The following is a 14,522-nucleotide window of genomic DNA, read 5'->3' as shown; positions in this document are numbered from 1 at the left end:
TACTTACTTATTCATATATTTATTTATTTATTCATTCATTTATCAGGTACATTAAGAAATCCACTACTTCTTTATGGGAACAAATGAAATAGTGGATTACTTATTCGTGCACCTACAACATATACGTGTTGCGATATATGTTTCTATAATTGGTGTACAGCAGATTCGAATTTGATCAGAACAATAGGATGACACAGAATTCTTCATTGTTATAATATACATTGTTTCAAATACAGAAAATAGTAGTCGACGTTCGTAGTATTTACAAAGAAAACAGTGCAAAATAGCTCGTTAATAATAGCGTACAATAAATTCGCCTATTTTAAATAGTGTCGCTGAATAATGATAATGTTAATGGTAATAATAATGACAATAATTATAATAATAATATTAGTTGTTACATTATGCTTCAGTAGTGGGTGGAGCCTCTATTATTACAAGACGGTATTAAGCTTACAATTCAAATTAGAGTATCGTTAACTTATCACGTAAAATATTTTAGCGGTGAAAAAAAGCTTTATCCTATCATACTTACCTACGGCAATACGACTAACGAAACATATAGAACGTAAAAATATATTCACGTTGTCCGATCGACGATACTGTCGTCGCATATTAAAAGTGAGAAGGTTCGGCTACTTTATCCCGGAATCTCGGAGCAATAATTGAATGCAATCGGCGCGCACGTACCAGATTGCGTTTGAAGTACGTAATATTACAGTAATTCGCCAAGGTAATATGGAAGTACAAGTATACTCGAAACACGATAATTGATGTTTAAGCAAGCCGATTATCTGGTTTACATAATACATTACAATGATTACATCGTTATTCTAAACATTTATTTAACGCGAGACAATCATTTTCGCATTACGAACGCTGAAGACGTTTAGATCGACCTAGAACGTGTCACAGAACGATAACCGATTTCCAAAACGTGTCGTCGACAATTATACAACGTGTGTTCAATATACATATAATACTTCAACCGTGTGTTCGCTTCTGGAACTGTATAAATCGGTTCTTCCCGCAAACGTCTCTATCGCGGCAAAATCATTGAACAATACAATCTCGTTGAAAACACGAAGTCGTTCGCATGCATACGATAATGATCCGTAAAAATACCTAATTCGTGAAATCAACGAATCCCTGAATGGGGTCCGTTTGCTTCCGTACATCGACGTTAAGGTCATTAATCTACAGATCTGAGGTAACGATTACTATCTAGACAGCGACCGTCGAGAATCTAACGCCTATTCGGAGAGAAAGGAACATGAGAGACTGTTTCGCAGAGATATTAAATGAATAAATTATGTCAGTCTGTGCTCGGCTTCATTGTCATCTAACATGGCATCCGTACAGCTGGAACGCGTTCCACTATTCACAGGACCTCGAACGGTTCTCCGTTCTTTATCCGACGGAACGCCACCGCGCGAAGCATTCGCGAGTGCGGGTTTCGGACAGTGGAAGAAGCGGCTAGGACGCAATTCGTCACGGTGTAAGGTATCAATAGTAAACGGAGAGAGAAGCGTGTCGTCTAACGAATCGGGACGCGGAGAGTTCGTCGGATAAGGAACGGCGGAGAGGTGTTGCGTGGCGAAGCGACGCTGCTCGTTCAAGGCTTCAGCAGCACTTCTTCGCTCGCCAGATCATTGATTTTCCCTCGGTTCTGGAAAATGACCTTGCTCAGGTCCGTCAGGCTCTGCGGACCGTTGCTCGGCCCGTCGCCGAGGAACGCGCCGTAGCCTGGTTGACCTCGCGGCTGGATCTGCGCCACCGTCGGCGCGGAATAATTCGGCTGCGTTCGGTTGGGATTGTGCCGTATTCGCACCTTCGGGTACGGCACTCGGTTCCTGGAGGACGAACAGGAAATATTATTGTTAAAATGGCGGACCTGTCGCGACCGGGTCTGGCCTCGATTAAATATAGACAAAGCATTATCTCTTGAACTGTCTTGGAGCATCGCGAGACGCAAGGAAGCACGCTCCATGGTCCAGCCGCAGCTTCCTTGCACCAATTATTCAAGTGATCCCTGACATTTCCAACTTTAAGCGCAACCCTGCGTTCCGCTGTTGCGCAATTCTTGTTGCAAGCGAATTTAGAAAGTTTTCTTATAGATACCATGGCACTCGGACGAAGATTTCGGATGTTCCAATTTATTTTTAGAATATTCTATTTGATCTTTCGTGGCGTGCTTTTAATACTTCAAACGATGTTTTAACAATGCTTCTTTCGATTTTTAAAACCTTTGAGGCTCGATCTTTATGTCCCCTGAATAATTAAAGCGAAAGCAGGCCGCGTTGAAAAGTTCTCCTTTGGATGGCAGAAGCTTTTATATTCAATATATTCAATGGTCTGTCTATATTCATTTTTTGAATTTTAGCAATCTCAAAGTTGCAATATTATTTAAAATAAAACTAGAATTTAATAATAATTTTAATATTACTAATAATCTAATGTAACTAGAATTTAATAATAACTTTAGCGAAATCATGAAATTTCTCGAGAAACGCGTTTACGAATCCGATGAAATTAAACAAAATTCTCGGACGTTTCGACAAGTTTTTGCGGGCGCCGCGCACGCCCGATTTATTCGGGAGAGTGCAAGAAAAAGAAGAAGGCTTACTTGGATGGCGGCCTCGAGCCGAAATTAACACCGTGGGCCCAATAGTTGTTCGCGTCCTGTTCCGCCCAATTTCTCTTCCAGCCGGACCGCTGTTTACGCTTGCCCTTTTGCGGCTTCTGCGTATCCTTCGAGTACTTCTTGCCCTTCTTCCGCGGCTTTAGTCTTTGGAATTGCGGCGCGAACGGGTCCACCGTCTTCTTGCGTCTTCTGGCTGTTTCGTAAACAAATGCTTCCTGTTACGCTCCGTAACCCTTTTTTTTTGCGCGCGCGCTCGAAACGCAAGACGGGGAGACGGAATCGCGTGGCGGAAAAAGCTGAAATCGCGAGGCGGGGAAAAACGGGGAATCGCGGGGCTTTTCCCATCCGTTATCTCTCGCGATTGCTTTCCATGCACAGGATGATATCGTTTCGTATCGGTTCTTCTAAAGTTCAGTTCACTACGCTCGGCTCGCATGACGGAGTGTATCGGAGAAGTTGTATCGCGTCTTACCTACGCGGCCGGCCGGCACTTCGCAAACGTAGTGCTTCGGTTGGACGCAACTTCGCGGACTCCATCTGTATTTCAAGTTCGGATCGATCGTCGTGCAATGCCACTCGTATTTCGACTGGCCCGACTGCGGTCTGCCGAAATTTTGGAAGTCCATCTTGTCGCCGGTCACGCCCCACTCCCACGTCATCTTCTGCCAGTTGTACATGCCGCCGATCCATCTCTCGAGTTTCGCTGGAAATGAATATCGAAATGTCTCAATAATAATTCATCCTCGCATTTTAATGCTGAAATTATCGAGGCAGTTCGGACGAGACTGGTTTCCGAATAATTTTCGTTCACGGTTCTCGATATCCGAAAGATGGTTCCTCGTTCGAGCTGCTGTTATAATCAAGCCGCCGATCTTCGGGCGGAATCAGTAAGCAGAATATGCAGAAATATGAATACATATCGATTTCATTTGCTTACGTTTCTGCTTATTTTGCATATTAATTATGTATTACGATTATTTGATGAATTTTTCCGTTAATATTGCGTAGCCAGGATTTTCCTCGAATTTGGCAAATTCTATGATACGTTACTCACTGAATTGGTCACCCATCAAATACTCTCTCAGCATCCTATCTTTGCCGCGTCTGTCGAGGATCGCTAGAGTGGCGTTTCTATCTTTGCAATGAAAGTGGGCCTCCTTCCAGGGCGCCGTTCCCGCGCTTAAATAATAGCAGTATCTTTTCAATCGGAAGAACCCGATCGGACAGGCGAATCGTCTCACGTGCTCGTTCCGCCGGCCGTTTCCAAGATGGTTCGCGATCGGCTGGTTAATACTGACATTGTAGGACTCCGCCACGTACGCCGACATGCCTGGAAAAAAATATCGCGTAATTTGTACTAATTTTTGTATTTAACTGAAACGAAGGGAAATACCATTGGACAAGAAAGCTTTTACGATAGAAGAGGAATTATTAATTTCGATAGACAGCTTAAAATTATTTTCAAACGAGAGACAACGAAGAATAGCTTAATAATAGAATAAAAGATAAATTAACGATACAGTCCACCGTTTATTAGACGGAATACTGACAATGATAAATTAATATTTATCTGATAATTTGATCGATCTAGTTACCGATGCGATCAGCATTTACCAGCGAGCACAATACACCGCGAGGCGTTGCGCATTGTAAAGTATAATGAACCGTAGACACGCGCTGTTCTATTTTTAAAGGATATTATTAAACCGAGCAGGTAAAACGAGTAATTCCGTGTCCAGTTAACCGCGTCTCTCCAAACGATGCATTCAGCGGAGTCTATTCTCGATTCTCGTCCCCCGCCGTCGTTAAGAACATTTTTATCCCCGCGGCTTTTACTCGGCTTCTTCCTTACGTTCTCGCTTCGACCATAAAAAAAAAAGAAAAAAACGAAAAGAAAACCATCACCTTGAACTCCGGGAAAAAGGTCAGAAGTTATGACCGCGTGCCACCAAGATAGTATTTGCACGGTTTACGTCGCGGTGCATAATGGATGCGACCAAGCCGATTCCGTCGTTCGGCGAACACCGTGAACCGTCCGCAAGAAATCTGTTGCGTCACGCGTCAACTTCGAAGCCGGCTGCAACAAGTGCTTCAGCGTTACGAATGATTCTCTTGCATACGATTATTTCTTTCGGTCCTGTCGGTCTCCTTTTACGGCGACAATCGACCGCGGATCGAGCAATATATCGAATCGCGAATAGTTGAGCGCGGCGCGGATCGTTTATCTATGTCTCTTGTCCTTGAACGCAATAGAAAGATTATGCAACCGTGCGCGCTTTACGGATGAACAGTTGCAAATGGTCGTATTATGCGTGTGGAAGAAGTCCGTTCAACCGGCGGTCTATCGATGACAATGCTTTGTGGAACGAGAGACTAACGGAGGGGGCGCAGAGCGAGAATTCTTTTGTAGGATTTTATTATGTTGTTTAGGTGTCAATTTTGAATTAGTATGTTGTCGTGGGGATGGCAAAATAATTATAATTCTATAATATAATTTTTCCATAATATAAAAATTATTCTGGAACGTGTAACAATTTTAGTGATCCCTCAGAGTCACAAAGGGTTGATATATTGACTATCTGCTATAGTCTACTAGAAAGGTCGCACAAATATTAATTCTATTTAATATACTAATTATCAGCCCTTGTAATGCAGTAAAGACGTGAATTATATTTAATACTGACTATAAGCTTCTATAAAATACCTTTAAATTCGATAAGTATAATAAAATAAATTTGAAGAAATAAGTAAGTTTGAGTCGACTCGATAATGTCAGTCAAAGTATTAAATCGCTACGTTTTTGATAAGAATTACTGGTTTTCCGTGATTAAGTCGGTGCCAAGTGGATTAAAAACGCGCACAGCCGTGCTAATAAGAAGGATGGAGTTGATCTTGAGCTTGATCACTGCAGCGCTTGGCTTAATCCGATTTTCTTTATGAACTTCGTTGCGTCTTCAGCAGTTTTCAAAGCGGAACATACGTCACTTCATAGTGTGTACTATACGAACACATAGAACATCCTATATATATTCTTTCAGTAAAATTATTTCTATATTTCTTGTATTCCAATAATTTCGTATTAATTGCTATATATATATTCTTTCAGTAAAATTATTTCTATATTTCGTGTAGTATAATCATATCGAATTAATCGCGTATTAACTGATAAACCCGCGAAATATGATATCTGTTCGCCAGATTTAAGTTACGAGTATTAAAATATGCTTGTATTACAACAGGCGTTGCTGCGACCGCAGAGAGGTTTACACGAAACATGCGAGGTTTACATGACGGCACCTAATTATCGTGCGAAAGCACATATTTTTCTCGCACGCGGTGCCCGGCAGTTTAAAGAGGTTAATGGCGCCTGGTATTTATTAATAGTTGTGCGACAATCTAGCCTAACAGAAACGTATGATCGCTGGTTTAGCTCAACCCCATTACCCCACCCGTCTCGCTGCGACTGCACCAACTGTGCAACTCTGCTCGTAAAGCTTCTCGTTGAAGCAACAATTCTGCTCCCTTGTTCTCGCTGGCCGAAGAATATTTTTCATTTGTTTGCCGCATTGACTTATGGTATGGATTTATTAATATTTAATTTATGGTATGGATTTATTAATATTTAATTTATGGTATGGATTTATTAATATTTAAATTATACGGTATAGTTTTATCAGTATTTAATTTACAATACATATTTTATTAATATTTAGTTTATAACATAGACTCATCAATATCCAATTCCGAACACGCATTTATTAATATTTAATTTAATCATCGCTCGATCTCTATTTCCGTAAATCGCATGAAAATCTTTCCTAGAAAACAATTCATTTTCAGCGCGAAGACTGGGCGCGTACCATTTGTTAATTTCATAGAAAACCGTGTTTTATATATATTAATCAAGGCTGCCGCGGGTGCTTTAAGCGACGCTGCAGCGTTTATTAGCTTCGCGGAATAATATCGTTACAGATATAATTACATACAACGATGTAGCAAACTCAATCTCTTGCGCACGTCATCCCTTTTAGAACGAAAATTACACGAGATCATTATTAACACTGTATCCAAATAATTATACAGTCCCACTTATATCAACGAACAATCCCTTTTATCGTAATAAAGCGTATCGCGTTCGCGCTAATTACGACTAAATGTCTGCCCAGCGCCGTTCAGTTTCCATTACGTCTCCTCGCGATTGTTCGCGAATGAAAATTGGCCCAGTTAACGACGCGTGCTTGATTTTTACATCAAAGCTCAACAAATCCGCTAACTTTTTTTTAATAATAACCACGATCAAAGTTTACAAACGATTTCGTAATTGGAGTTGGAAAAGTGTCGAATCGATGTTTCAAACGAATTATTCCATTGAAAATGTTGACCCGAGAAAGCAGTCTATGATTCTACAAAAATTAATTTACAATGTTTATCTTTGAATTGTATATTAATAGCCGATTGACTCGTGGTAGAAACCAGGCTCTGAATATATTGATATTTAATCGATTTCGTATCGTACGCGCGTTAAAATGCCATTGCGGTGGTTGGCATTAACGGCGGCTCGGATCAGGAACGATGATTGCAACGAGCAGCGATAATAATAACGATAAAAGATGGGAATGATCTCGTCGTGGCCGTCTGCAACCACTGTGTACGGTTCGTCGGTGGCCGGCGTTCGAGTGGGCCTTCGCAGCAGCATTCGTTCTCAAGTGTTAATGCGAATTAAACTTCCGCGTATGGGCGAAGGGGGTTCCTAACCCAGTTCAATGCGTTTGATGTTGTCCGTTCCGCGGACCGTGAATGATATCATCTGAGAAACTTGTAAGCCCGCGCGCGTCTCTTCTAATGGTATCCACTCCCTTACGTTGCAATCGTTATCCGCGGAAATGTGCGAATGCAACGAAACATTGATAGAAATAAATTAATAGAGGGTAAATTAGAAGTAGGAAATAAAATAGAAATGGGTAAATAGAGCTAATTAAAAATCTAAAATAAAATAGAATTGAAGAATTTCTAAATCATAGGAACAGAAAATGAATGCAATTTTTACTTTATTATTAACGTGATAAAATTAACGATAACGTGAATAACTGATAATAAAATACCTAGCAGTAACTAATAATAAAATTAGCTAGTGATAGCTAATAACAAAGTTAACACCGCACCAACTACTATGCATCTGTGCAACGCGTCCATCTTTTATCGGCGACGTACATATATAACTGGACGACGCTAGTCCAAATACGAAATCGTCCAGTCGCCTTGTCTCTCGCCCTAACTATACACCGTTGTACATATTTTAACCGACTCCGCCGTAACGTTCTGCATCGTGATTTTCTATTCATGAAGGAAAATATTCATCGCGACGTTAGTATTACTACATCGCGTCATGTTCAACGTTCGCCGCGCAAGATGCGCATATTTGAACCCCCCGTAATGTTTGTGATTCCAACAATTGTACAACGGCCCCCCGGTTTCAGCAAAGTGCCCCGGACACTTTCGACGGTTATTTCGTCGATTTTCATTTATGCGAGCGGTCGCGCGAACCGTTGTCCGCATTAAACATTCGCGGCGACGCGCGTTCAACTCTGGTCGGAGTCGGGTCACTTTGATCTTTGTTATACATCTTTTAGGCTTCGTTTAAATTATTTTAGATTTCTTCTATACTTTGTTTAAATTATTTTAGATTTTTTCTATACTTTGTTTAAATTATTTTAGATTTTTTCTATACTTTGTTTAAATTATTTTAGAATTTTTTATCCTTCTTTTTTATATATTTTATATATTTATTTCGGTTTCTCCAGTTCATCTCCGCGCCGCGTTCGTTTCACATCGCGACTTCGTTGCCCCCGCGCGACACCGTGGAACTTCACCTCCGTTCGGTCTTTGTAATAGAAAGACGCATTCGCGGAATTATTTTGCTGTGTTTCAGTCGCGTGTTCTTAGGGAGATGCACGTGTTTGTCATAATATTACGTGTCGCGTTACGAGGAGCACGGAGCCAAGCTAGTTTTAGCACAAGTCGGCATTTCGTTTCCGATAATACTGAAAGTGCCCGCGATGCCGATTCTGAGGGCCCAGCGACGTCGGCTTGTTTAAATTTACGGAACGCTGTTATCAGTTCTGCGAACTACACAACGTCGCTATGATATCACGGTTCCATCACTTCAGCGAAAGAAACGGAAACGCGGTGTCCGGTACAAAGTTCCAGAGCACCTGCTCGGAGGTACACATTAAATGTTAGTGACTATTTCTTGTACGAATTAAATAACAGTTGGTAAAGTTGTAGTAAAGAGTTATAGTAAAAAATACCATAAAAATAAAAAAATGGCAGTTCTAATATGATAATAGTATTTCAAAGTCTGCAAATACAACCTTGATAAATTTTACGAAAAAATTACAACTTGTGTTAATTCAAATACAAAATTGACGATTTAAATAATTTCGTATAATAACACTGTAATGGTATAATAATTTACTGCGATAACAGCGATGCTAACTTAAAATAAAAGGACAGTTGAAATTTGAAGAAAAATGTTCCGTAAAGAATTTCCATCGCGAAAATATCGTAACAAATTTTGCTGGGGGTTGATGAAAAAAATATTTGCCAGAAATTCTGCTCGATTGGCAACAGTCCATACCGCCGGGGTGAAAATATTCCCGGGGATATAGGGGTCGGTGTCGTATTTCCTGTAATATCTTGGAAAGTAGGGGCGGGGTGGGGGGTTTTGCGGGAGGAAAATGTTCCCGTGTTCTAAATCAAGAATCCAATTACGTTGGAAAATAAAAGAGAGTATCGTTACTGAAATGATACGCGAAGAGTTCGAACCGGTGGTTGCAACTCTCCATGCTCGAATGTTGACCTATTTTCCCCCATGAACCGGCGCCGGCGTGAATCGAAACGGGAAATACGCGCTTCAGAATTTTCTTTCGCGGAATAATTCGTTCATTGATGCAACGCGATTGGCTCGATCCAATAGGCGATGCTCGAAGAATAGTCAAAGTTGCAAATTCGGATATCAACTTTTCATAAATGCAGCACCTCTCGCAATTAACTTTTGCGTCAACGACCCGGTGTCCAATCATTTCTAACTCGCGAAGTCATCCTACGCTCTTATTGAATAGTCGCCTTTGGATTCCCATTCTTCGTATAATTTTCCATTCATTTACGTACGCGGCATAATAATTTTTCTCATGATAAAAAAAGTCACGACGATGACTTTCGACGATGAGATGATTTTGCTTTACACGTATAATATTTTAGTAATCAATATACATATATGAATAATATTTTCGTCATAAATATACATATATGAATAATATTTTAATAATAAGTGTACGTATATGTGGATAATATTTTAATAATAATTATACGTATCTATAGATAATATTTTAATAATAATTATACGTATCTATAGATAATATTTGAATAATAATTAATATTTTACAATTCCTATTCATCGTCAAGTTCTCTTAAATAAAACAATAAAACGAACCCAAAAATATCGAAGTAAAATCATGCGAAATGACCATCCGCAATATTTCAGAAGCTTCGCTAGCAGCAGTTTCGCAATAAAGCGAAAGTGACGTACGCAAACGGATCGGCAAAATGGGCGCTATGAACGATAATATTCGCGCGCGGATTCGAAATATGAGAAAGTTGTACCCGAGGGGATTAAAAACTTTCCGAACGACTCCCATCGAATCCCGAAATCCTCGGTAATGTTTGCATTCGACGAACAGCATTCGAAACACGTTTTCCACGCGCGAACATACACGCATGCATGCATATGCATGTACTTTTCACAGATCGTAAAATTCGTAAACCTCGGAGCAGCCGATGTTCTCTATAGTTTTTATTGTTTCTTTTTTTCTCGCGCGTTCATTCAGAATCGCGCGTCGGACGCGTGTCATTAATATTTCTGCGCGCACACGGGGCCACGCACATTCAATGTAAATCCATCGTTCAAGCGCGAGAGAGGGAGCGCCGTCGACAAATGGTCCCTCCGCTCCGGGCATATTATGACAAATAAGCGGCTGATATAATCGACGCAAAACGCTGCGTTCTCCGCGCCTACGTACTCGCAGCATCTCGCAGCGAATCGCTCGAAAACGATTCCAGCTCTTTTACACCAGCGGTCCGCGACGGAAGCGATTTTTGCTTTCTCCGCGCGACACGCGTGCCCGCGAGCTTTCCTTGTCAGCGGTTCGATGGTACGCGGGTCCCTCTACCTGTTGAATATTCGCCTCAAAGGGTTCGGGCGCACGACTTTTATTTATTTCGCTCGGATAGCCAAGCGCGCGCGGCTTGGTTTCTCTGTTCGTTTCGGCTCGTCCCCCCCAGCGGTCTCCGTTTTGTCGCCGCTGTTTACCCGCGCCTCCACGGAATTTATTTCGCCGCGGCGGCGGAATCCCCAGAACGATCCGATTAATTGGGGCACGCCGTTAGTCGAATTGTTTCGTTTTATCGGGAATGATTGCTCCGGCGAACACTTTTCTGGCGAATAACTCTGGCGAATAGTTCCGTCGAATAACTCGTTTCGAATTATTTTAACAATTTATAGGAGCAATTCTTTGCATTGTTGTTCGAACAGTTCTTTGTCGCTCAAATATTCCTCAATTTATGGTCAAATAATTCTTCAATTTTTGTTCGAATAATTCTCCAATTCTCATCGAAATAATTCTCCAATTCTCACCAAAATAATTCTTTAATTCTCCACCAAAATAATTCTTTAATTCTCCACCAAAATAATTCTCCAATTCTCATCCAAATAATTCTTCGATTCCCATCGGTATAATTCCCGAACTCTTGCCCGAATAATCCTTCATCCCCCTTATCCGTATAATTTTTCATTGTTTGTTAGAACGTTCTGACTTATGATATCACGTTTCATCTCCCCGCGGTCCCGTTCATTCCGCCGCGCGGGCACAGCCCCGTTCCGCGGGAATTTATTTCGCCGACACCGGATTGGGGAGTTGATCATTTTAATCAAATCGCGATCGAACGAATTGCACTTGCCCATCGTCCTACTACACAATATTTATCGCTCATGTTTTTTTTATTCTACAACGTTTCTAACACTGTCTCGTGCCGTCACGTTTTATCTGCCGACGGAACGAATTTCGGACGCGAAACGAGAATGATAAAGCCACCGTTCTTTCGTCGAAATTGTTTCGCATTTCTCGGCCGGTTGCGATAACAACGCCTTGAACACGTTTTATCGCTATTATAAAAGATCGCGCGGCGATACTGTTTTCTTATCTACTGTCAACAATCGTGTGTACTCGAGTCTTTAAGAGTCGCCGTTTCGCCCACGAATGGCAAACTTTCGAATTAACTCCGTGCGTTCAACTGGCATCCGATGTTGACGTTAATCATTTTCGCGGTGCTGTGCAATTTGCTAACTCTCTTAATTGATCCGCGCCGGTTTCGATGACCTGTAATCGACGATCGAACGCGTCGAGATACGCGACTCGTCTTACTTCACGCGATTTCGTCTGGCGATTGCTCCGCGCATATAAATCACGCGTCGCGTCCGCCCGAATAAATGACTAACAACGAGTCGACGATCTTCCCACGATTTTTACTTTCAGCCATTCATAAGAGACGTTCCGGGCGTGCATGTGGTACAAGGCTGGCCGTGTTGCACTTGTTGCACGCGATTGTTTCACCGTTTCTGTAATATCGTAATTTCGATGCGGCGTAAGTTCGACGCGCGTTGTTCCATCGAAATACAGCGGCCGACTATCGACGTGTGCCTTGCGTTAAAATATATCTTCGGAATTCCGTCGAGATAACGTGATTTTTTTTCCCCCCCGAGGCTTTAACGGTGACGCAAGATATTGTTATGCAACGTTGTTGCGGAAATTTGTAGATTTCTCCCGTGCTAATTAATGTAAAAATAGTATCTTCCTCCTTCAAGAGCTTGATCTCCACAATTTTATTGATTGTATAAGATCTTTCTGTGAAAAGCTGTGACGAGTCTCATTGTTGCTATCTTGTTTTATCAACAAATAAGATTAAAACAATGTTTCCAAGTCCGGGCTCGAATTTGCCTATTTTTTCCTTTTTATTATCTATTATTCATAATTCTTTAAAACTCGAACTCTTAATTCTCATCGGTATTATTAATAATACCCTCTTGGCAGTCTAAATGCTCTTAATCTGCCCGATATAAATTATTTTCAAGTTGATTTCTTTCCAAGCGATTTCACCTGTAATTCTTCGGCCGCGCTATACATAGACGCGGCGGATAAAAACGCTGATAGCGAGGCCACGTGAATTACATAATTTCATGATAATTTAATGGGCGGCACGGTGCGAAGACTTTCTAGCGTTGTAGAGCTATTTTTATGACGCGTACGGTTAGGATCCGGTAGCATCGTAATCTGCTCTCCTGCTCTTCAGATTCGTGTACCCTCTAACAGAAATAGATGGCCGATCTGTTCGGTTCGGTCTTCGAGCTATTCAATAGGTGTGCGGTGGCCTTATTTTTTATTGGGCCTATGTCACGTTGCGCAACATTACTATATTCCGACCCACTCGCTTTTCATTCTGTTACGGATCCACGATGATTGTTAAGAACGCCGTAACTCGGCTGCGAGTCGTCTCGCAGCTGGTTACTTTAATTCATAAGTCGCTGCGGATCGAGAATTATTCTGCTCGGAAATAAAATAACAAGATCACGGTATCCTTCGTAAAGACTTTAGCCACGCCTTTGTGCAAAATAAAATTTTATCAATTTTCTTTTACCGGTAACTTCAATTTATTGGCGATTAATGTAAGATCAAACTCGTCAAATAATTTTCTCAGTAATTGCAATCTATCGGTAATTAATGCTCCCTCGTTAGCAACATTAATTTCCGCAAGACAGAAATTCCTCTTTTCCCAGTAATTACAATCAAATAGTAACAGATACATCCTAGTTAAAAATATTAATTTCCTCGAACCTCTGAGATCTTCTTCGCAGTAATTAAAATTTATCGGTAACTCGTATTTTCCATTAATAATATAAAAAACAGTGGATGGTCGTGCACGAATAATACGGAAAAATTGATTTACTTTTCATTGAGCTTTTGATCTGTTGCATCCCGCGCGCAGATAAACCCATAAAACTCGACGCAGGATATAATAAATAATCTATCGAGTTGAACGTGTTACTCGAGAGATTTGTTGTCACAAATAATTTCCTGTTAATTCCGTCCGGCTAATGAAACGATCGCGCGTCGCAGGAGGTTTTAGGTCGCGCGAGATTTTTCACCATCGGCAATAATGCCGCTTATGTCACCGTTTCCTTTCTAGATTATCTGACGGGGCGCTTCGACTAATTCAGGTACGAGGATAATAATCTCTCGGTTGCGTTATCAGCAAGCCGGGTTTCTCCTTAGACCGCCATTAGTCACCATTACTTCTGCCGTACTAATTAACCCGCCGCGTGACTATCGATAAGCACATCTTGTAACTCCATCGGCCGGCGTCGAGCAATTTTTACAGCGCCGCGCGCGCGACACATGTTTCTATTTTTTTATTTTTTTAAACTATATTATATAAATTATTATATTAAATTATATTACATATATTATTATATTAAACAAGTTCTAAACAATTTGACCCAACTATTACCGAAAAATTGAGTCGATGGAATTTAAAGCAATAGGAAATCGAATAAATTTAAAGACGTCAATATATTATCGCGAAACTATTGAAATAATATGATAATAATTGTTCTTGCAATAGATGAAATAACTATCCGTGCTGTCAATAATTTATTATAACAACCATCCATTCCAAGCAACCGATGCAGAAAATTATTTCTCGTAGAGATCGGTTTATCAATTACAGCTGTTTTTGCATAATATTGTAGACATCGAGTTGCAGGCGA

General features: G+C 40.9%; 2 protein-coding genes across 4 annotated transcripts in view; one reads left to right on the top strand and one right to left on the bottom strand.

The window, feature by feature from the left end:
* The window catches only part of Barc (RRM1_TatSF1_like and RRM2_TatSF1_like domain-containing protein barc), a 54,788-nt gene that overhangs the window by 2,265 nt on the left and 38,001 nt on the right, over nucleotides 1-14,522 (top strand). The window lies entirely within an intron of this gene.
* On the bottom strand, nucleotides 16-4,553 carry LOC144477381 (uncharacterized). 2 transcript variants are annotated; one of them, XM_078195113.1, is made up of 5 exons: nucleotides 4,550-4,553; nucleotides 3,699-3,974; nucleotides 3,117-3,347; nucleotides 2,627-2,837; nucleotides 16-1,853 (listed from the first exon to the last, which is right to left on the bottom strand). In XM_078195113.1, the coding sequence occupies exons 2-5, from the start codon at nucleotides 3,970-3,972 to the stop codon at nucleotides 1,616-1,618; spliced, it is 954 nt and encodes a 317-aa protein (XP_078051239.1). In that variant the 5' UTR covers nucleotides 3,973-3,974; nucleotides 4,550-4,553; the 3' UTR covers nucleotides 16-1,615. The 2 variants fall into 2 exon arrangements, with proteins under 2 accessions (XP_078051239.1, XP_078051238.1); XM_078195112.1 differs by lacking the exon at nucleotides 4,550-4,553 and adding an exon at nucleotides 4,240-4,264.

This window comes from Augochlora pura, chromosome 11, assembly GCF_028453695.1.
Source record: "Augochlora pura isolate Apur16 chromosome 11, APUR_v2.2.1, whole genome shotgun sequence".
NCBI classification, from domain to species: Eukaryota; Metazoa; Arthropoda; class Insecta; order Hymenoptera; family Halictidae; genus Augochlora; species Augochlora pura.
The sequence above is the reverse complement of the archived record's forward strand: the minus strand, read 5'-3'. Positions and strand labels throughout refer to the sequence as shown.

Bases quoted from the DNA above. Each gene is read 5' to 3' on its own strand.
- LOC144477381 (XM_078195113.1), bottom strand. From the start codon at position 3,972: ATGTCGGCGTACGTGGCGGAGTCCTACAATGTCAGTATTAACCAGCCG. The intron at 3,348-3,698 runs GTGAGTAACGTA...ATTCATTTCCAG, and splicing joins TTTGATGGGTGACCAATTCA to CGAAACTCGAGAGATGGATC. The intron at 1,854-2,626 runs GTAAGCCTTCTT...TTCGTCCTCCAG, and splicing joins GGCTCGAGGCCGCCATCCAA to GAACCGAGTGCCGTACCCGA.